Source organism: Cololabis saira, chromosome 21 (genome assembly GCF_033807715.1).
Source record: "Cololabis saira isolate AMF1-May2022 chromosome 21, fColSai1.1, whole genome shotgun sequence".
NCBI classification, from domain to species: domain Eukaryota; kingdom Metazoa; phylum Chordata; class Actinopteri; order Beloniformes; family Belonidae; genus Cololabis; species Cololabis saira.
The window spans coordinates 16019929-16043170 of NC_084607.1; the positions used below are offsets into that span (position 1 = coordinate 16019929).

At 41.0% G+C, this 23242-nt stretch overlaps 1 protein-coding gene across 2 annotated transcripts in view; it reads left to right on the forward strand.

The window, feature by feature from the left end:
• The window catches only part of srcin1a (SRC kinase signaling inhibitor 1a), a 117018-nt gene that overhangs the window by 62858 nt on the left and 30918 nt on the right, over window positions 1–23242 (forward strand). For both annotated transcript variants that reach the window (XM_061711992.1, XM_061711991.1), the window contains exons 2-5: window positions 4925–5283; window positions 12145–12171; window positions 20903–21098; window positions 22354–22649. In XM_061711992.1, coding sequence (XP_061567976.1) covers window positions 4925–5283; window positions 12145–12171; window positions 20903–21098; window positions 22354–22649 — 878 coding nt within the window. The remainder of the gene's footprint in view (window positions 1–4924; window positions 5284–12144; window positions 12172–20902; window positions 21099–22353; window positions 22650–23242) is intronic.

Genomic DNA, 23242 nt, shown 5'->3' on the forward strand with positions numbered 1-23242 from the left:
TTATGTTCTTGTGGTTATATATTTCAGCTGTTTCTACTAGAGCATGCAGCACTACAATTATCAACGGCTGCAGGCTTGGATTATTTCTGTTTGCCCGTAGCCTTCATTGAAGAGCCGGATTTGTACTTTGCTGTTTTTACCTGCTTCTGCTCAATTGGACTTCTTCCCTCGTTCTCTCTGGTTTAATATTCAGCCGGCCTGCCCTGTCCTGTCACAGCTGGCATCCCACAAAGAGCTGTGCCATGCTAGCAGTAAATTAGGCTGCGTATCTAAGGTGAACGCGCGCTTTGCCTTCGCTAACCATCAGCACAACAGACTGGAGAGGATGCTGCAAGGACATTACCTTTGTAGAAAGAAAACTGGTTTTTCATCAAAAACAAGATGGGGGAATAAAATACAATAATGTTTGGAAGAGGAACAGTAATTGAGAGGAATAAAAAGGGCAGAAAAGCCCATTAGAAAGATAGTTGAAATGTTTTAAATTGTTGTATCTTCCACCCCCTTCCTCACTTCTTTTCACTGCTGTCTTTTATGTGCAAGCGGCATTGAGACGATCCCAAAACATCTCGTCTGGGATCGAGGGATATTTGAGCTGAACTTTTTCTAATTTCCACAAATATGAGTTTATGTTATGTAGCTTGGTGATACTCAGATAATTACCTCAGCTAATGTCTAATTGCTGGATTTCTGTGCCAGTGTAAGTAGTCTAATCTGAACTCTTGGCTGGATGAAATGGAGACTAAAGACATCACTTTGAACATTTCACACATCAAATGATTACAGAATCAAGCTGCAGAGTCATTAGTAATTAAGAAGCTCTTTATGTGGCGGTACACATTAAGTTTCAGTTCATATTATATTGCAGTTGCCATGGCGTTTTCCAGATAGCTGTGTTTGGTTTCTCAACTTGTCATATAGGGAAGGCATATTCTGATTTGAATTCTCTCGAATAATGCTCAGTTGGAAGCCTCAAATTGCAGTTGCACAAGTGACAAAAGGACAAACGCATCTGTTTGAAGTGACTGTAAAATCAGATTTAACTGTTCAGAGCTGCAGCTCGCAATGTTCTTGCCCGTGTGTGCAACATGACGCCTGTTGTTCACCCTCCACTCTCTCTGACCCATTCATTTTTACATCCCCAAAATCGCTTGTGAATCCATCAAAGCACTCAAACCTCTCTGCTGATTTTCCATACCATACAGCTATGCATATATAAAGAGCAACGTCCTCTCTGTCTGCACTTTAAAGTCCAGTTCAGTGCTCTGAAAATGCATATCTCCTTAGTTTTGTTGTTCAGGAATTAGCTGTGAAAATACAGCATATTAAAAGTGTGCTTTCAAAGTAGTTTGTGGGTGGGTTTGCAAGCGCTTCACGTCAGAAGCAGAAATCCTTTAATACATATATAATCCACTGCAGGAGGACGACTTGACCTGCTGAAGAAAAATCTCAGCAATAATGAGGCAAAATGTCTGCAGTCATTTTACAATACTACATGAATAAACCTGGACAGATGGAATACGGATTGCTTTTTTTGTTTTCCATAAACCTAGAAATGACCGAGTGGTGTTGAACTGAATAATCAGGTCATTTTTTTCTTTACAGAATCTGTTTTTGTTGGTTTCTTGGCTTGTAGGAGACTTTTCTTTAGGGTGGTAATTTCTCCTGTCCCGTATTTCTTCTCTTATCGCTCAGCGCCCACCGCAGCAGGCTCTTTTTCTTTAGGCAGGTTAATGCTTCCGACCATGACTTCCCTCTTTGCAGTGGAGCCCAGACCGTATTGGCTGGGCTCACAGATCTTATCGCCTCCGAGTCCAGGCTTCTGCTGTCATTCAAGTCCTCAATTATTCAGCAGGCCAATGCGCTGTGCATTTTTTTTTTGGTAGCTCTGAGTCTTTGTAGTTGCTGTTTGGCCAGCTGCAGACCTGGAATTACTGGCAGAGGTTTCCATCTCGTGATAATGTATTTTCTGGAAACCCACTCTGTCATGGCCGTTTTACGTGTGTGTAAATGTTGTTGCCATTCGTCGGCTCCCAGAGATTGTTTTTGGCTGTCAGTCTACGTTGAAATATATACTGGCGGTGACTGACAACAATGAGAGTGAATATTCTGATCCCACTTTCTGTTCTCGCATTTCTGCCCACACAGCTTTTGCCGCTGCTTTTTTTTTTTTTTTTTTTTTTTTACGATCAGGCTTTGTATTCAGTATTGTGTCTCCTCAAACTGGAGTTTGAAAAGTTTTGGGATTGTATTTCAAATCAGTTTCACAAAGAGATGCTCTTTATTTAGAAAAAAAAAAACATTTTATTTTTAGTTTTCTCTTTTTACCAAGCATTTTCAAGCCCCTCGTTTGAATCGGTTTTGGCATCACAGCTTCTTTTCCCACAGCTCCGTGCTATAAAAGTCCAAATAAAAATGCTTTTTTTTTTCTAACTAAAGAAAAATAATTTTGCAGCGGTGAACTCTCTTCGACACTCTTGTTGTTCTGTTTCTCCGACTTTTGCAAAGTCCTCCAGGTAAGAATAGAAACCCAAAACACCTCAAAGTTTAAGAAATTGGAGGTGTTTTCTGTCATTGCAATTAAAAGCAGGCTATCTACTAACCACAGTGCATCAGTCTAAAGAGTCACAGCTCCAAAACCAATATGTCTGACGTCGCAATTATTGACATATGTCTTTCAAATCTTTTGATTCCTCCCCAGACAACAGTCTCTTATGCATGTCAACAGATGTGGTATAAGGTAAAATATCAAACTAAATCAGTCTTGCCAAACAAAAACAAAAAGTCACTTTTGATTTGATGTAAATACAGATAGATGGTTAGATCCCTGTATGTCCAGACTTCTGTTTGACTACTGTGAATTATTTTGAGAATAAAAACAACAAATCTGCACATATGGCACTCTTAATTTACATTCACCAATTATTCTTTATTCTTTACATAATTTATTAGAATTGTCCTGCAATAAGAGTTTGTATGAAAGTATTGCCCTTGTTAAAGTTCAAAAGTCCCTTTTTGTTTGACAAAAACACTCAGATTTTGTCTTGAATTCACGGTGAAAGAAGAAAACAATTAAAGCACTAAAGTATCCTTTGGTCCAGTTTTAGGTTTGTTTATAGGTAGAGGAGCTTGCTCAGCTTTTTACTGTCACCCTCGCTGCTCAGTCACTATAACAAGCTGTAACACAGTGGCCCAGCGTTTCTCACCGCCGTAATGGGACCCTTGAGCCGGGTACTTGTTAGGTGTTGCACAATAAGCTCCAGTCTAATGAAGTGGAAAGCAGAGATCTGGAAGGGTGACAACGGGGCTGGATGAATGAGGCCGGCGGCCTCAGAGTGCAGCAGGGAACTCGATGCTAATGCTTTTAGCCAGGAGGTCAGTCCATTTTCGTCTCGACCCTGCTCAGTTTATCAGCACTTGGTAATGTAAATGACGTGAGGGCAGGGCGTTGGAACTGCAGATCACCTCTAAATGCGGTATCCATTTGAGACTGAAAACAATGAGACGTGGGTTCAAATGCAGCTGTGTCCAGATGACTCGCCGACCTTCTGCTCTGAGGGTTATCCATCAGTGTTGCAGTCTTGTTTTTGCCTTTCTCAACTGCTCGCTTGCTATTATGCAGATGGTCCGATTCACTCTGTCCCATCAAGCCTAATTTAGGTTAACCGATATTAACTTTGTTGTCAAATCATTATTTCCATGAAATCTAATTATTATTGTAAACCGACTGTCTAACTGCTGACATTTTGTACTTTTCTGTGACTTGCTGTATATTCAAAATTTGCTGTGAGATTAGGAAACATTCCATGTTTCTTTATAAAGCCTGATTATTTACATGTATTATTCTGCAGGTTGTTGTAAAACACAAATGACATTCATTGCAAACCATTTCTCCATTTGTTAACCTTTACGGATTCATTATAATGCATACATAATACATTAACCTCTTGAAAAACAGAGCTATCATTTCTCAATAGCTCTTTTCTGATAGACCTCTGCTGTGTTTGCTTGCACATCTGTGCACAAACACACAAATTAACCCTTGGCATGTTTCTCTTTTAGCCAACGCCGGGGCTTGTTTTCCCAAGCAAGGTAACTTACTGGGCAAATGGCTCCCTGCTCTTTGATCACATCTCAAGTTCATTGTTATTCCAGTCACACATCTTATGTGTATCCATACCATCCCTTTGCAGTTGTCTCTTTTCTCTTCATGTTTGCCTTCCACCTTGGGCTGTCTTTTCTTTCATAAATAGTAGAGTTTAAAAGGCCAAGTGCTGTCAGAATGATGGAAGTGTTTAAGTATGGACAGACGGAACAGAAAGTTCCAGGAAAGAGAGAGAATATGTAACAAAAGCGTCTGATGGTGTTGAGGGATGGACAGAATGATGGACGGGAGTCGGCGAGGAAAAGAAGAAAAATACCAGAAACCAAACAAACAGAAAAACTTGCTCCAACCAGAGTGTCCATTTGCATCATTTTTTCCCCGTTTCATGAGAAAAGAGCGACTGCCACTTCATGACAAGCGGGCATGTAACAATGGAATGTCCTGCAAATCAAATTCAGTTTGAGCCTCTTCCTTTGATCTATCATAAAAGTATTTTACTTTTCTCATTTTTCTTCCCCTCAGAACTTGAAATCAATAATTCTGCGAGGAACTGCTCCATCCTGGTGGCAAATAGTCTAACATCACATCCCGTTTCTTTCTCTCTGTCTCTCCTGTCCCCTCTGTGCCTATTTTTCCACTCCGTTTCTCTCTGCTTCATTTGATGCTATGTGTGCCTGCTGTGTGTATGTATGTCTCCATCTCCACCCTTGAAATCCTTCTGCATGCTTGTGTGGGTGGTGGTTCAACTCTTCCTTGCGCACTTCCCACCCTTCCTTCCTCTCCCTTACCTTTCCTTTCCCCTTTCCTGTCCATGTCCATTAGATCCCGAGCGTGGCGGCAGTCACATGATCTCCACAGATGACCTGGAGTATCCACGAGAGTACCGGACGCTGGGGAACACGGCGCGGCGCTTCTCCAATGTGGGCCTGGTGCACACGTCGGAGCACCGCCACACCGTCAGCGCCGCCCAGAGCCTGGAGGCCCTGACCAACCTGCACAAGGCGGACATGGAGCGCAAGCGGGACGCCTTCATGGATCACCTGAAGAGCAAGTACCAACAGCAGCAGCAGCAGCAGCAGCAGCTGCAGCATCCGCACCACAGCCCCCACCACAACCCTCCATCACCGTCACCCTCCCACGCCAGCATGAGGGGCTCATCAGAGCGCTCCGCACGGGAACAGGTACTTAACGTTCCATTATTAATGAATGTGTACGGCTTCTCAGGTTCATGTATCATTTTACTGTCGTTATGAGATATGTATTGCACCCTTGGTGCATGTTTCCACCTCGGAACGTCGAAGACTGCCAGGCAGGTGAGGATCCAACCCTACACGGAGTCAAATGTCCCATTTCCTCCCTGTGGCACCATCCCGGCCACTACACTACCCTTTGGTTGATAGCACACCTTTAGAAAAGGCCACCACTGCGCTACGCAACAGTGAAGGCAGCTGTTGTAGTATCTCTTTTCTTTCTTTGACCAGAAACCTGCAGGGATTTGAAAGGAGGGATAATGAGGTGTGGAAGAACAGATACTTCAAACATTTTGAATGTTCATGCTAATTAATTTCATGACATATGTCCTCTGCTCTACTGTTTTGTCAGTTCTTGTCCTCCAGATACGGTCTGTTATGAGTGTTTTTACAACCTCACAGCCGCTGCACTGCACTTTTGTACCTATCAAACATGCATGCACACACTATCGTGCTCTGCTTTTCCTCGTGTGAGCGCCTCTGCTGTATATGAATGAGGCAAAATTCAGTGTAATGACGTGACTGAGAAGCACATGAGGGGAGAGTGGGAGAATGAAACGGATAGAGTGAGAGAGGGCGGGTGAAAGACAGGTGGAGTCCCGGTTGCCGTGGCAACCTCTGCCATATATGGCAGGCAGGGCTATCGCATTGCAAAGGTCAGGTTGTGTAGAGAAAAAGAAATTGAACGATAATGGAGACAGAGAGAGGAATGAAGAGTGGGAGGCAGGAAATAAAAAAAAAAATAAAAAAAATTGAGTAGTGGACGGGTCTTTGAAGTGACAAGGCATTTTCACTGCGCTGGGTCGGAAGCAGCAGAGACCAGTATTCCTTATCGTAGTGGATGTGAAGAGCATGGACGGCGAGGAATGAGGGATAGGGGCGGGAGGAGGGGTGTGAGCGGGAGGGAAGCGCGGCAGCCAGTCAAACAGCCCGCTGATCAATTAACCAGCACCATCAGGGCTCAGCCTCCCATCTGTGACGGAGTTAATCGCCTGGTGTTGTAATGAATTAAATAAAGAGTTCCCGCTGCATGTGCAACTGTAGAGCGACTCGGAGAGAGAGGAGGAGGATTGAGTGAGGACGAGGGAGGTGGGTGAGAGAAACGGAAGGAGGGGGAGACTGGCAAAAACGCAATGAGGATTTGCTGCACCTGATGGACAGTCTGGGGTGACTGGAGTGGTGGACAGGCACAGGTGCACTGCAGGTGAGACAGATCTGGAAGCCAGAAGCTGCTGTAGACAAGCGTGTGTGTGTGTGTGTGTGTGTGTGTGTGTTTGTGTGTGTGTTAGATATGGATGTGTTGGCTTGGATTAGATTCCACGCCTGTTATGTTTGTTGTGATTGTTTCGGTGACAGAGTTCCTCTGGCTGGAAGCAGAAGCGATAGTGTAAAGCTCCACACAAAGCTTTTTGGTGGGTCTGTTTGAGTGAGGGTTAATTTGCTGTGCAAGATAATCTTAGTGTTCAAAACAGGCAGAGAGGCTGCTGCGAAGGCTGCTGTGACACTAAACCGGACTGGAGGAGTATTTAGGAGAAAGGAGTAAGAATGATTGAGATGGAGGGGGGGCTGGTGTGCGGAAAGGATGACGACATTACAGAAAAAGAGAAGGGGGGGAGAGTGCAGCTCGCTTTACATGCAGGTCAGGTAATGCAGCGCTTCACTCCATGTGGATATGTCCCTCTGTTGAAGCTCTGTAGTCCAGTTAACACACATGCACGTGCCTGTCTGTTCATGGAAATATGGATGCCTGTAGGTAACTATAGGGAGTGAAATCATATTTAGACTTCTCAGGGGCTTGCTGCCTTTTTAATTACAAATAAGTTAAGAATGATGGGATGTGTATTTGAGTTTGTTGTAGCCAGTTATCTGGCATTATGACTGAGCAAGTTAGTAAAATAACAACTGAAAAAAGAGCAAGGTGTTTGATGTAATGTTTGAAAGAAAACGGATCAGAAAATGATGATTGACAGTGATGATTTCCAGCGTAGAGAACAGTTACAAGGAAATTACATTTAAATGAGCCTTCTCCGGGTCTCACAACCTCAGTGCTCAATTTAGCTCGTCTGCTCCTATTTACCTGCAACAGTTTTCATCAGAAGAACTACGAGTGAGTCCCATTAATGCAGCAAACAGAGACAAAGAAAGTGTTACTCCACCATTAAAGCCACCCCCCTCCCCCCAGGATCATTTAGTGTTCTGGAAAAGCATAGTCATGACGGACGCCTGAACATGTGGATTGCAACATTTACGACGCGCCAATGGTGCCGCTGAGCTTCTGTCTGATGCGGTATCAGTGAAAAGCATTGCTGGATACGTTGAATAAAAGTCACATGATCAGGCAGTCAAGGCCAGTTTAAGTCCAACGTCCACAGACATTGTGCATTATCTTGTCTCTGCCAGTGACCCACTTTACCCATGACTTTTTACCTCTGTTTGAAAAGGGGTTCTGTTCAGAGACGGTGCAGATGATTAACAGATTCAGATATCCCCCTTTCCTGTAAAAGACAATCGGTCACCCTGAGGGGTTTTAAAGTAATTCCTTTATCTTATCAAGGCACATTGAAACATTTGGTCCTTTTGATCCTTCAGACTTTAAAGAAACATGGACTTTAGTCCACATCAGCATTAAAAACCAGCACATGAAGCAGGTATCTGGGAGATGGAAGTCCTGCACAGCCTACCGTTAAAGAGTCATTGTTAGTAATAACTGCTTTGACATAATGTTAAGTAAAAAAAGTATGTGCTATGGAGGAAAGCAAATGTTGGTGGAAATCAGTGTGCCTATTTTGTGTCCCAACAGTTTGAGTATCAGTGGGCCGAAGCTCATATAAATACACTTCTTACCACAGGCGTAAATATCGGCGGTGCAACCGGTGCTGCTCCACCGGGGGCCCAGATGCCGTCAGGGGCCCATGAAGGAGAGAGAGAAAAAAGAAAAAAGTATTTGTGAATGGAAGAGTCCAATCACCTTAATAGGCTACTTGTTAGTCATGTTAGGTGCATGATGACGCAATGACCTTACACATGTTTTCAGCATGAACAAAAAGTAAACAAAAGAAAATAGACATCAAAAACAGCGTAGCATCATGTTTAGCAAGCCCAAACAAAAGAGCGGCGCTCAAAAGAGAAAAGAAAAAAAGGGCCAGGATGATGTTAAAGCAAAAATGATCAAATTAGATAAGATTTTTTTACTGCAACCAAGAAAAAGCAGGGAGGATAGCTTACCAGCTACCTCCATAAATAAAAACGGCATTGACCCAACCGGCGGGGGGCCAGGAGGGGACCAGCCACAACATTAGCCTACATGGCGACAGCAGGTGTTCTCTATAGTGGCTGTGCATGCGTGTGTGCATGTGTGTGTGCATGTGTGTGTGCATGCAGTGTAGGCTTTTTTTAGGTTCAAGGGTGGGAGCATAAAAAAAATAATAATTTGCACCATGATGTTACGCCACTGCTTCTAACACTTACATCATATGGAAAATGACTTCCTTCCCCACAAACGAAATTCCTGTCTGGACAGTGAAAACTGTAGTTTTCTGTTTTAGACACTGTTGCCCAAAATAAATTGCACCACAGCTGTAGATAACCCACTTTGAGTCCAAACTTTTCCTCCTATTTGAACTGTCAAAGTCTGTTGATATGTCCCAAATGTAAACTACTCATTTTGGTGCATTCACAAAACACTGAAACATTCAAAGCAGTCAGATTTGAGAATGATTATTATTGTAGAAGAATCACGAAATTAATTTCAAGCTTTTATTTGATCTATTATTTTATTTGCTTATTTATGCGCTGTCATGGTGTCGACTTAGACGCTGGAGATACGGCGCTGTTTCATGTGCCATCATGTTTAATTTGATAACTTCACAATTCATTTCTCATAAAAGAGATTATAAAAGAAAGAAAAGCTGAAAAGATTAAAAAGTTGCAAGACAGCCCCTCACACAGAGAAAATCCTGCTGTGAAGTTAAAGTTTAAAAAGACAACTACAGGAAAATCTAGACGTGCTTCTGCTCTCATTTTCTGCATTCTTTCATTTGGGAAAAACAGCTTTCATTTGTTTTTAATGTCACAGTTTAATTCTTACATGTTTGTACAAACTGGTTAAGAAACAGTTTACACGCTCACATGATTAAAGATATATACAGTGTTTAAAGAGAAAAAGATTAAAGAGAAGATTAAAGAGAAAAAACACCTCCTGATCTTTACAAAGTTTCAGAATTAGATAATATCCTAGATGAACACCAGAACATGACAGTTACACAGTCATTATTAATTCAACAGAAACTAAAGAACAATCCTCAATAATAACAATGAATGTTACAAGAAAAACATAGGTTTGCAAATATGGGCCCAATTCAAGTAGAGGGTGGAGTCAAGAACATAACTATGAAAATAATAATAATAATATTGCCGGGATCTGTCACCAGTTAAAAACAATAACCAAGATCACATCCTCACCACTGATGGTGAAAGGTGGACAGCTTCATGGCCGTATTTCACGTTATTTTTTTCATCAAGCATAATCTTTATTAAGGAGAAACAAAAAGAAATGAATTACATACTTTATTAATAGCATCTTTTCTTATGCGTGCCACTTCACTGTATAGGAACCACTTTTCCTCTGAAATTACACGAAACGTATTAAATATTAAATTATTGTGAAATTATGCCAAAAGTTCCTCATAAAGAAAACATGAACACGCCTCCAAGTGGTCTTTGATGCCGACGGGGGTCTTAGAAGTTTGTCTCTTTAAGATGTCCTTGGACGGCAGCCAAAGGATCATCCAGCTGATGACTGATATAAATGTCTTCATGGACAAATGCAGCTCCTGTAACAGTCTGGTATCTCCTAACTCCTCTTGTCAAACTCCATTAGGGCCGGGGTCCTGCCGGAGGACACAGTTGGTTCTTGACATCACCTTTCACGGAACATTTTTTCTCAGTCGTAAGGATGCTGAGATGTGTATTGTTATAGTTATTGCAATGGTTATTGTTCTTAGCGTGGACAGCTCTTGAGCCAAATTGCTGAAGCAATGTGTGAAAAGAGGAGGGCAAGTGGCAGCCAGGTGAGGGTTAAATGTGAGGCCATTTGTCTGTCTGTTGATGGGCAAAATTGGGTTTTTCAACAACACAATGGACCAGAAAATATACAAGACTGATTGAAATGCTCTGACGGGACATTTGGAGAGCTGCGCTTATGCAAATGGCCACAAACTGCCTGAAATGAAAAAGCATTATAAAGAAGAATGTGCCGACATTTCTGCACAAACCTGAGAAACTGATGACATCCCAGTCAAATTACTTCAAGATGTGGCTGCAAAAGTTTATATCACAAGTTATTCAGTCGAAGGGTACACTGACTTTCCTCCAGTCTGCCTCTGCATTCTGCTTTTGTTTTTGTTGAATAATGACACTACTGTATGTGACACTTTATATGTTATGTCAGGTTTTGTCATTTTAAGTCCTGGTAAGAAACTTTGGAGTTTGTAATCCAGCTGACTTTATATTAATATTATATATATATATATAATAAGGTAACTCCAAAAACAGGGGATATTTCCTCTAGAAGAAGCTTCATGACCATTTTTATCCAAAAAAAAGTTCTCTTCTCCTATTAATCAAACAGTAGTCATTAATTTCTTGACCATGAACATTCACCGCATGTTTTCGGTTTATTGACACACAGCTGCTGCCTCTGTCTTTTCGAGCCGGAAACCTCACCTCTGTGGTTTCTGTGCTTTAACGTTATTAAAATCAAGCAAGAAGTTGCACGTCAATGCACAAAGAAAGAAGAAGGAAATGAAACCGAGGGAGGAATATGAACTAAAAAGACGGTACTACGGTTCAATTGGGGAACATAAAGGGAAAGCTTAGATTACAATGAGGTGGTAATCACTGAAAAACACAGCCGTTGATGCTCATGCTGGCAGAAACATCTGGGGTTCTGTTGGGCCCGTATTAAAATTGATGGAGGATAATGGAAACCCATCAAATACCACCACAACTTTCCCGTGACTATTTTCTTTATCACTTCTCAGTAATGTGAGTTTTGCAAAAGCGAGGGTGAATGGTCTGAAAATTGCTTGCAGATAAGAATAACAGTTAGAATAAGAGATTGGATTAGAATTAAAATTCATGAACTACGCCTAATCTTTCTTTTTTTTTCATATTCCATGTGATTTTGAGGTATTTCTGGGCCATCAGTGACTCGGCCTGGTTTTAACTGTGAGGTAATTATGGCTTAATGGAAAGCTCATTTCCTGAAGCCTCTGTAAACATGCAAGTACCTTTTCAGACCAGCGGGAAGGACAAATGGACAGATGAGAGCAGCAGGCCCCGGCTCGATTAGGCAGGTGAGGTAGGGAAGTTGTAATGAAAAGGTGCAGGTGGATGGAGGGTTTGAGAGACGGGAGAGAGTGAGGGGGACAGCGTGTTGGTTTGTCCGTGGTGAAATCTGGGAGAGAAGCCAACATTGCAACAGCAGCGTGGGCTGCTGTTTTATTTGATTTTACACTTTTCATTTCCACCAGTGCGATCTCATTTCTGGTGTACTGTAACCTGATGCCTGCGAAACGCAGCCTTCACCTCAACTGTTCGCCCATCAATGCTTGTAGTTCATCTCATTAAATGAAGCTGTCAGAATTATTAATGTCGAGGTTTGGTTTGTGTCCAGGCTGTGTGCTGTATTTTTCTGTGTTTCATTTTTTGATTCAATACATTTAAATATTTAACTTTTCTTCTTCTTCTTGTTCATTCCTCCCTTCTTTTTTCCCTCATAAAACTCCACAGCAACAGCCAAACTACTGGAGCTTTAAGGTCAGTGCTGTTCGTCTAAGTGTCACTGTGTGTTTGTCATTCCTACATCCTGTGTGTGTGTGTGTGTGTGTGTGTGTGTGTGTGTGTGTGTGTGTGTGTGTGTGTGTGTGTGTGTGTGTGTGTGTGTGTGTGTGTGTGTGTGTGTGTGTGTGTTTTCCTCTGTGGTATCACGTGTGGCCCTTCCGGCATCACAGCTCTATCTCCTTAGTCCTCTTGCTCTTGCAACCCCTATCTTACTTGGCATCTCTTGGTTCTCTGGGCTGTGTGTGTGAGAGAGAGAGAGAGAGAGTGATTGTGTGAGCTTCAACATCTCCAGCTGCCATGTAAAATGTATTAGATGATTTTTTGGTGGATTTATGAAACATCCATAATCTGGCATTAGTGGATAAAACCAAATGACTGACCTGAAAAGGTGTTACTGACTGAAACCTTGATGACACAAATATGTTTCCGTTGCACGGAGCTTTGATTCACAGTTGGGTTTCAATGCTTGTATAGACTAGACACCACAAAGTCTAAATCACTTATTCTGAATTCAAAAAGTTTGGTCTTTGCTAGTTTTTGTGCAAGGTTGTGTGCATTCATTCTGGTTTCATAGTTAGTAGATGCTGGCAGAGATGGTTTTTATCTCAGAGAAGGTTAAAGACTGTGCTGATGCATGTGTGAGAGCTCAGAGCTTATCCGAATCCTTGCTTGTATCATTTGGACAGGGTTGAAATGTCAGTGAATATCAAACAGCCACTTGCACTGACCCATGGAGAGGGGTAAAGCAATTTAATCCTCCTTCCCACAAGTGGCCTGAAAAGAGTGATAGGAGATGAATTTAGAGGTCTCTCTGTCACATTAAGCTATTACAAAATCAACTGATTTTAAACTCTGAATAGCTTTCAGGTCAGTCGCAGAATCCCATGGATGCAGGGGAAGAGAGGTTTTTAATATCAGTCAAACTGACCGTGATATTAATATGAATATCAGGTCTAAAAGAAACGTATTTACAGCAAAACTAAAATTTGTTAAATTGGCAAACTTTCAAAGTGCGAAAAAATGAGTTTCCTTGAAAGTTTAGTCTATAAAATGCTGACTAAATGTATCAAACTCAGACAGATACACCAGAATTCAAAAGTATTCATTTTACAGGGATGTAAAATATGTCTGTGACTCATAAGTATCAGATTTTGGGAGCACCAGGACCCAAATGAAGTAGACCATAAGGCAGGAGTAATAAACAAAGTCCTCTTTTATATGAGCAAAAACTGAACAGTATAGGCAGTCAAGGTGAGATATTCCAGGAAATATAAAAAAATTAATTAAAAAGAAATGGAAAAACAGCAGAGAACAATAACGCGCAGAGTCACAGAAGACGCAACACAGACAGCAAGACGGACCAGAGTTGAACAAAGACAGACAAGCAAGAAGGGGAAGTGAAAAAGAAGTGTTTTAATAAACAAACACACAAATACTGTCCAAGCGTCACTATTCTTGTCATTGTGTGTGACACATGTCGCAATGTTTTATTCTCAATCCAGATCTGTTCTCGATTCAATACACAAGAGTTTCAATCTTAGCATGAACTCTAGTTCCCCTGGTGCAAGGGAATCAGTCTTATTACTGTACATGTAGTTTATAGATTCATTATTGTTATTAAATAATATTTATTATTATTATTAATATTTAAAAATGTTTAACTGATGATGATGCAGATATTGGTTAGTAAAACACACACACACACACACACACACACACACACACACACACACACACACACACACACACACACACACACACACACACACACACACACACACACACACACACACACACACACACACACATACACATGCTGTTGAAGAAGCAAGCGACTGCCGGTGTGTTATATAGTAATAATTTAGTAATATTAGTAACAAAGTAGTAGATGTGGACTGGTTTAACTCGTTTAATATTTTTCTGTAATTAGCTTAGAAAGTAAGAACTGCATTTCTTATGTGAAATTATTTTTTTTCTCTTGAAGATATGAAAATATTTTCTCAATTTGTCTGATTTTTCTGCTTGTTGGTTAGATTATTGGCAAATATTTGAAGCTATAAAAATAAACAGAAGAATAACAAACAACATATCCCCAGCAGATCTAAAGATACTTAGTCACACAGACTGTTTTTGACACCTTTTACGTTGGCACGTCACCCTGCACTGTTTTATTCAGCTGCAGAAAAGCTCCACAAAGCTGCACGTCCTACACCCTCAGCCCACCAGCTATAACCTAGCCTCAACTTCCTGAACACAAAAATAAACCATTTCCATCACCGTTCTAACTGTTTTCTTAGAGCTTGGAATAAATATGTGCATCATAGTTTGTTTAATCTTTACACTTAAGACCTTTTTGGTGTCAGGCTGGTCTCCTATCGTTCCAGAAAACAAAACTCAAGAGCCATATCAAAATCATAATCATCATCTCCTGATTTAAAGGGAATGTGATGTCTCCTCGTCTTTTTTTCACCTGCTGCACCAGTGTACGCAGCATTCTGGCAAAGGCTTTAGTTCTCCACATTGATGGCTCCTCTGTTTTCTGAAGAGAAGTTGCTCACTGTTTGGAGGGGAATTTTGTGTCAAGAAGATTCGTCTTGGGAATTAGAAAAGTTGGGAAGAAATAATTGGATGGAGGAAGGTCAATAAAAGCCAAATGGATGTAAGATACTGATCTATTCAAGGAGTTACTTTCTTTTAGTTTTCTTACTGCAGTACAGTACAGCAGTGATCTGATTTTGTGTGGAAACCAGTAGAGAAACTGCCAACTCATCATCCTGGAATGCAGCAAAAGCAAAGCATTCACATGTGACTCTGGCTTCCGTCAGCAGAGGAGGTAAAAGAAAATATACTGACGTAAAGTGGCTCAGCAAGAGTCAGAAATGAGCTTTGGGGAGTGATGGGTGAGGAGGATTGAGTGGCATGAACTAAAAGGTGTGCGAGGAAGATACAGCTGAGGGCTGAAATACACAGAAGCTTTTGTGGAGGATAACGATATCACTGGAGAGGGAAATACAGTAGAATGGGAGAAATGTGGAGAAGGTGTAGGCTTTGTCATTTCAGCCAATTAATAAGTAATACCCTGAAAGTAAAGAGTTCAAACACATCACGCTGTGTTTGACATTTCCGTATTAGTCTTGCTCAAGCAGAGTGTCATATCACTTAATAGGAGATTTGTTACACTCAGAAGAGAACGATTAAAAAGCAAAGCCAAGCAGTATCCATCATGTGATGAGCCGAACTCTGGACTTAGAACAAGTGTCATTTTTACAGCAATGTAATTCACCCACGTGCTCATCTGCTGCTTCTGTGTTCAAGTACATCACATAAACATGAAATATTAAACCTAAAATCTGTCTTATCGTAAGCTAAGCAGACTGTTTTTTTTTTTTTACCAAAAGGGATTACTCGTTGATTCAAACATAAGCACGACCTCCACAGAAATGTTGACAAAATCAGAGAAAGCCAGCACCATTTAATGTATTAAAGTCAAAAGTAGAAAGTAGAAAGATTACATGGAGATATGTAAGATTTAGACAAAAAAAATAATTTTGCAGCAAACCTAAACTTTGCATGTCGGGGCTGAAATTTTAACAGTACTACAACTACTATTATTACAACTACTACTGCTACTACTGTCATTTAGCAGACGCTTTTATTCAAAGCAACTTACATCTGAGAAAACAACACAAGTAAGACTTCACATAGGAGGATACAGCTGGATAAGTGTATGTATATATATATATATATATATATATATATATATATATATATACACACCTATAATAGTTTTGAATTTTTCATTTTTGTTTAGTTTTATTTCGTTTTGACTTTTTCTCCTTCAATTCAGTTAGTTTTAATTAGTTTTTAGTGTGGGTTTGCTAGTTTTTATTAGTTTATATATTTTCAAAAATGCTTAGTTTTAGTTTAGTTTTTATTAGTTTTAGTTTTGACGTCACGGACCGTGAGGCGTTCAGGTGCCGTAGCTGCCAGTTGGAGATAAACGGCCAGAGTGGAATAAATTGATCATACCAAGAGTCTTATATTGACAGGGACGAAAACGGAGGAAATTATATCTATAATTTCAGTTTGTTTTAGTTAGTTTTCTAAACACGCAATATAGTTTCAGTTAGTTATCGTTTTTGTCTTTTAATTTTCGTTTTTATTTAGTTCAGTTAACTAAATTGTTTTTTCAATTTTAGTTTTCGTTATTTCGTTCGTTTTCGTGAACGATAATAACTCTGATACACACAACAGTCCCTTTATTCAGCAAAACTAGGTCTTAAATTCACAATCATAATATCATCTTGGCCTAAGTGCATGCAGCTTTCTCAGTGCTGAGTCCTGCAAAGAGCTGGACAAATCTTCTAACTCAATCTCATGAGCGGAGAACTTTACTAGATGCAAAAATGCTCCTTGAAGAGCTGAGTCTTTAGCTTACTCTTAAAAGGAGGTACAGACCTTGCAGATTGGACAGTTTGGTAGTTCATTCCACCATCGGGGGAACAATGGACGAGAAGAGTCTGGTCACTGATTTCACGCCATGTGGTGGTGGAAGCACCAGGCGTCTTTAACTGGCGTAGCTGTCGAGAGGGAGTGTAGCTCTGGATGAAGGAGTGAAGGTAGGCAGGAGCCGTTTGGGTAATTGTTTGGTAAGCCAAACAATTGCCAAACAATTGAAAAGAAGTAGAGTTTTGAACTTGATTTGCGCTGCTACTGTAAGCCTCTTTGGACTTGCGCCACTTTCTTTCTGCTGCCCCAAGTCCAACTCCGTGGTCCTTCAGAACCTCTGTGAGCCATGGACTGGGAGGTTTCTGTCCAGCTGGTTTGGACCCCAGGGGACGGATTTTATCCTGAGAGGAGCAGAGTGTTCCTGTAGACTCATTAACAGATAGTGTGGAAAAGTCTGAGAGGGAAAGGAATGCCTAGCAGAGCTAATCAGACAGTGTAGGGCTGAGAGATCGTAAGTTTCTGTGGTAGGAAACCATCTTTGGAGTCTGCTGAGTGACATTTGGAAGGGGGATGGAAAAGTTAACCAGGAAGTGGTCTGAGAGGTGCAGTGGTGTGACACACACGTCAGCTGTAGTGCAGTCTCTTTCAGCTTGAGGTCAAGAATATTACCAGCTTTGTGTGCTAGAGGAGTCTGCACCAGTTTAAGATTGAAATAGGATAAGAGCCAGAAACTCATTTTGCCAATGTGAATGTTCATGTCTCCCAGTACAATTAGTGGAGAGCCATCATCAGGAATGTCAGAGAGAATCATGTCCATTTCAGAGACGAACTCATCTATGTTGCCTCCTGGAGGGTAGATTTGAGTCTTAACACATAAATCTGTACTGTTAAAATGATTGAATAATGTCATTAAAGTGTATTACAGCCAAATCAGAAGAAGATCCTTCAGGCATTTATATTGTGTTGAGGTCAAATTGCACATCAAATTCGATGGAAAATTAGGTTAATATTTACAGAAGACATAATGTAATTTCATTACATTTAGGTTATATCTTTCATTGAAACATCTTTAGATTAAAGTACGAAAACATTTTGGAGCAAAAAGGCCAAAGAATTGTGAAAGATTAATTCGTTGGCAGATTCGGCAATAAAACTAGGCGTCTAGTATTTGACCTTAAAACAGGTTTGTGTGACTATTCGTGTGATTATATGTGGATGATTGCACTCGTGTTAGGAGTCCCGAATCACAGGAAACATGAAAAGACGTGGTGGGAGGTTGCATGGAGTTTAATGCAGTCTGTTGCCTGAGGTATGTTGTCAGGCCACCTTGTCCCAGTTTCCACCTCATTCATTTCTGCTCCCTATAAGATCATACTTCCCGACTTTTCCCTCGTCCATGATGTTTTAAAAGAGTGTCGTGCTCTCACTAGTAATTGTGTGCTGTTGTCAAAGTCTGGGTTTGCGGTAATAGACGAAAGGCAGTAGAGTTAGTTTCTCTCACAGGTTGTATAAATGATCACGTCCTCCAGGACCAAACGATGTAATTGCATATATAGTTTACAGCGCAAAATTAATGTTGACATCATTTTTCTGATCATGACATCAGAAAAATGTATGATAACCGTGTTTTTGTATAATGGATCAATGAGAATTGGCCAATAATCAGGCAGCTCATCAATTAGCCTGTTCATATAGTGGTCTACTTAAAAAAAACATATAACAGTCTTTTCTGTTTGCATCTGAAAAACTGAAAAGTATAAATGGATGGTGAAAAATGTGCCTCACTAGAAATGAGGAATATAACAGTGAAACACAAAAAAAACAGAACTAAATATTTTCTATGATTTATTGCTGGACCCAGATCAAATAAAAAAGGCTATCAAACCCTGTCCTTACAAGGCAAATGTGTTTACGTAAAATGTTCTCCCTTAACGTCGTTCTGACAGTAAGGCTAAAATATGGCACTCCTCAGTTTCTTGCTGCTTCCTTGTGCTACTGCTGGCTGTGTTGTTGTTGCTTTGTGTGGTCACTGTTAAGATAAATTACCCTCCTAGAGAACATGGTAGGGGTTATCTGTCAGCATCACGGCTTCCCTGTGTGCTCAGACATTGTCTGCCACCACTATCTGGGTTCTGTGTGTGGGTGTGGGTCTAAATTATGTATGATAGTGTCAAAAGGACTGTGATATTACATTATGAGCACCTGCAGGGGGTTTGTAGCTTGACTTGTAAACGTGCCGTACATGTGATAGCATGGAGTGGGAGTAAATTCAAAGAGCAAATAACCAATTATTGGGTTACTTGAACATGGAAAGGTCCCACATTCTGCAGTTTTGTTTCTGTTTCTTGTGCCGCTGCAACAGTTCTTTCCACCAGAGAGGAAAGCTGAGGCAGAGGTAAGTAGTCTCCAGCTTGCTGGAAAACTATTTTATTTCATTGATAAATTAATCATAATGAATACTTTTATACATTTTTTAACTGTTGTTTAATCTAACCATTCCAGCGGCTCTATGGAGCAAGTTCCACACACTATTCTTACGTGCTAATTTTGAAGGTGGTACTTTTTTCCTTTGTGCGTTTCCCTCTTGACATCTACTAATTGTTGCTGAAGTCAAAATCAGGCATTTAATTCCGAACAATTAACTTGTCAGTATGACAGTCTGGTGCTTTCTTGTGTTTTGACCAGAAACTGAATAACTTTGAGATACTTGTCTGCCTGGTGTAGAGAATTTATAGCACTAAAGGCCTAATACCTACTGCCTATCTGTTTTATGGGTTGTTTTTAGCTCCTGTGGCTGTTTTTCTAAGCACTGCTTAATGCGCTTGACTAGATGAATCACCTCTGAGTTGAACATAATTGATTCATGACAGAACTGACGAAGAATGAAATAGGAAACAAAAAAAAGATGGTGACAAATCTGTCGACTCCTTAAGCACCATGGACAGCAACCAATGGAAATGTATAAAATTAACATTGAAATGAAATAATATCAAAGATTAGTGACACACTTGACTTTATTTGCATAACCTACCTTGTACTTCACACCTTAGTGAAATTGTTAAGATTTAGGGTGAAATAATGTTTTAGCACCTTTGAAACTGAGCCCTTGGCCATAAAACGTCTGGGAGCTGTTGGTTGAAATGTGCCTTTAGGCTGCTGAGTATTTCTCAGCCCAAAGTTGGATGAAAAGTCAATAAAACAGGTAGACTAACATGTTCAACCAAATAATTGCTTCGTCCCTTTGCTCTCTGTGGTACTAATTCATGAAGAGGAGAGGGGACAGCTTCAGAGCAGGGATCTAAGACTCGGCATCCATCTTTAAATCTTCTGTTACTATTGGCTCTACAAAGACAAACAAATTAAATATTTTGTTTAATTAAATAAACAAGTAAGTGGTTATTTGATAAAAATCTATTTTGAAACTGATGACTGGTGTCTTCTCTGCATCGTGTTTTGCGCATCATGGCCTCCGTGGCTCCCTGTGTTACTTAAGCCAGTTTCCTATTAATTAAATACCGCATTAATGAAAGCCACAGTAGATCCAAAGAGCTGACAACTGTTGTGTTCATGCTTCAAAGAGGAGGAGACAGGCACAGCCTCCACACTGTGGCTGAGGATGTGTCTGCTTCTTCCACAGAAACAATCAGCAGACAGCATTCTGGGAGCTCATTACAGCAGCCTCTGAGCTGGAGGAAACACTACAGCGGTGGGGAATCAGGGAGTTCAGCCGAGTGAGCTCAGCCCCAGCTTCTCTAACGCTCATTCGAGGGGAGACGCCTGGGCATAGGCCAGCAGGATAAACCCACAGTGACAGCCTGGGATTTGCACAAGCTTCTCCTCCCATCCCACAAGCACTCATTTAAAAGTTCGTAGGTGCACAGGGACAAGAGTTTGGATGGGGCGGGGGACGCGTGGGTGGTGTGTGAAGTGAAGAAAACAGAACATAACTTTTGCCGGGCCGGAGCGGCATTTCAGCTTGATGCTGCAGATTCCCTCAGTGAAAATGTAGTTTCTGAATTCATTCAGCAGATGTCATATACGGTGATGCTGGTAATTCTTTGTGAATGGTTGGTAGCTAAAACCATTGTCAGGGTTTCCATAATCTTGTTAGGAGGCTCATTGTGTGGTTCCTCACTGTGTGTTCACCGCATCTTCCTGTTGGTCTGAGTCTATCAGCCATGTCAAATCCATTCTTTCTGCCTCAATTCCACCTCACACTAAATTATTGTACGTCTCTGTCTGTTCCCGTGTTCTGCAGAGCCGCAGTCCACGACATTCCCAGTCTACTCAGTCTGGGCTTGCCGACCAGGCTGCCAAGCTCTCCTTTGCTTCGGCTGAATCTTTGGAGACCATGTCAGAAGCAGACGTTCCCATCGGGTTTAACCGGATGAACCGACTCCGCCAGAGCCTGCCGTTGTCTCGCTCCGCCAGCCAGAATAAGCTACGATCTCCAGGTAAAGATTTGAAGCTGTTCTGGCAGGCTCTGCCACGATGTCGCTGGCTGGGCTCGAGGCAGTTACAGCTTTGTCTTTATTTCAAATTGCTGGTGGTGTGAAGCACTGGGCTCAAGAGTCTGGAAATAAGTGTTATAACTTCATCACATTTACAGTCAAAGTTGTTTTTTGAGTCCAATTATCATGTGATTGTGAATCTTGAGGGGAAAAAAAACTTTTGTGAACAAAGTGAACTTTTTTTTTAAGTGGCATAAAATTCCCAATAATCTGTTTCTGTATGTAACACTACAGACCCAAAACATACAGTTTATTATACATGTATGTATGGAATAAAACGGCATATTATTATTTACTAGGTAGTTATTTTGTCTAGTATCAATTCAACTGTAAGTGGTTTTAGTCACACAGGGCTGAGTACATCATTGTTTGCAAAAGCAGGAGTAAACTGCAGAGTTAAATGCATAATCCTTTATGGCGTGCAGAGAAAATTAGTGTAACGCTGGTCCCAACTCATGGAGATGAAGATGTAGGCACACTAAAATAGATGTTGAAGCTGAAGTGGAATAGCAGGCTAGCGCATCTTCCCTGTCTCCACACTAACCTCTGTTTTTATGTTATTTTGTTTTACTACTTGTGTCTTTCCTGGTGATCTCTTTAACCAAACCCTTCTCTGCTATGCTTCCAATTTTTATTTTTCTATTTTATTCATTTACTGATGTATTGTTCCTCCATACCTTATGATGCTAATTTTTCTCCTTTGCCTGAACTGTCTGCACTGCATCTCATATTCTGCCCGACTTTTAATGCTCCGTCTTTCTTTGATTGTTCTTTTTGTTTGTCCCATGGTGTATGAAGATGAGTTTTCAGGTTAGTGGCACATCAGACACATCTTGATCTATAAAGGCAATGACACATCTCTAGAGATATCTTGTTTTTAGTTAGTCTTTGGTTTGATCCCCTAAAACGACTATTTCATTCTTTGATAGGATTCAGCCTGTGCATGAAGAATAGATCCCACAATCCTTTTCTCACATTCAGAAGAAACATGGTTCATCTGTTACAGTGATTTTTAACACAGTAATTTGATGACGAAAGGCATTCCTTAGATGTCATATAGAAAGAAAAACATCTGAATCATTACTGATAACACAGCTTGCAACATCTAACCCAGGACTTGCTAATCTGGCTATTTTTCTAAAAACTAAAGCCAGCAACTTCTGACTCAAACTCCTCTCCCCCTATCATTCTCTTTTAGGCGTGCTTTTCCTGCAGTATGGAGATGAGACACGCCGGGTGCATATCACCCATGAGCTGAGCAGCCTGGACACGCTGCATGCTCTCATCGTGCACATGTTCCCTCAGAAGTTGACAGCGGGCATGCTGAAATCACCGAACACAGCCATCCTGATCAAAGACGAGGCCCGCAATGTCTTCTATGAGCTGGAGGACGTCCGGGACATTCAGGACCGCAGCATTATTAAGATTTACCGCAAAGAGCCCGTCTACGCTTCTTACACCGGTTCTCCACACCTGGCGAACGGAGACCTGAGGGTAAGCAGAAGGGAACTTGGAAGTGAAAGGGGTAACGTGGGTAGCTGATCTTCTGCACATCTGATACTCGACGACTAAAATGTCAGTGTGAACCTCTGTGATAATTTAAAAGATAAGGTGTAGAAATGTGCTTCCTTTTAAAGTTAAAGTGTTCTCTGGCAGAATGAACTTTGACAGCCTACAGGAGTGTTTTGGAGTTAGAAATTGGACAGGTATTCCCTCTGGAAATGCATTTTACTATCTTAAAGTGAGCCATCTGCTGCTATGTACACACACCAGTGAGCAACGTTATCCCATAAAATGAGCGTATTCTAACATTCACAGATATTTCTGCTTCAGTAAAGATCAAGGAAGCCTGAGGGATTTAACTTTTTTTTTTTTTTTTTTTAATTATTATTTCATACAAAGCCTGCTTATGGTCTGCATTATTCACACAATATTGGGAATTCAGCAGCTATTTACGATGCAAGACGGCCAGGGAAAATTGATGTGTGTGCACAGTCTGTGTGCATCTATTGTCTTGTGTTGTCGTGCTCCTGCAGATGCAAGAAACAGAATCAGGAAAAGAGGTAAAGAAACGGCTGACTGGCACC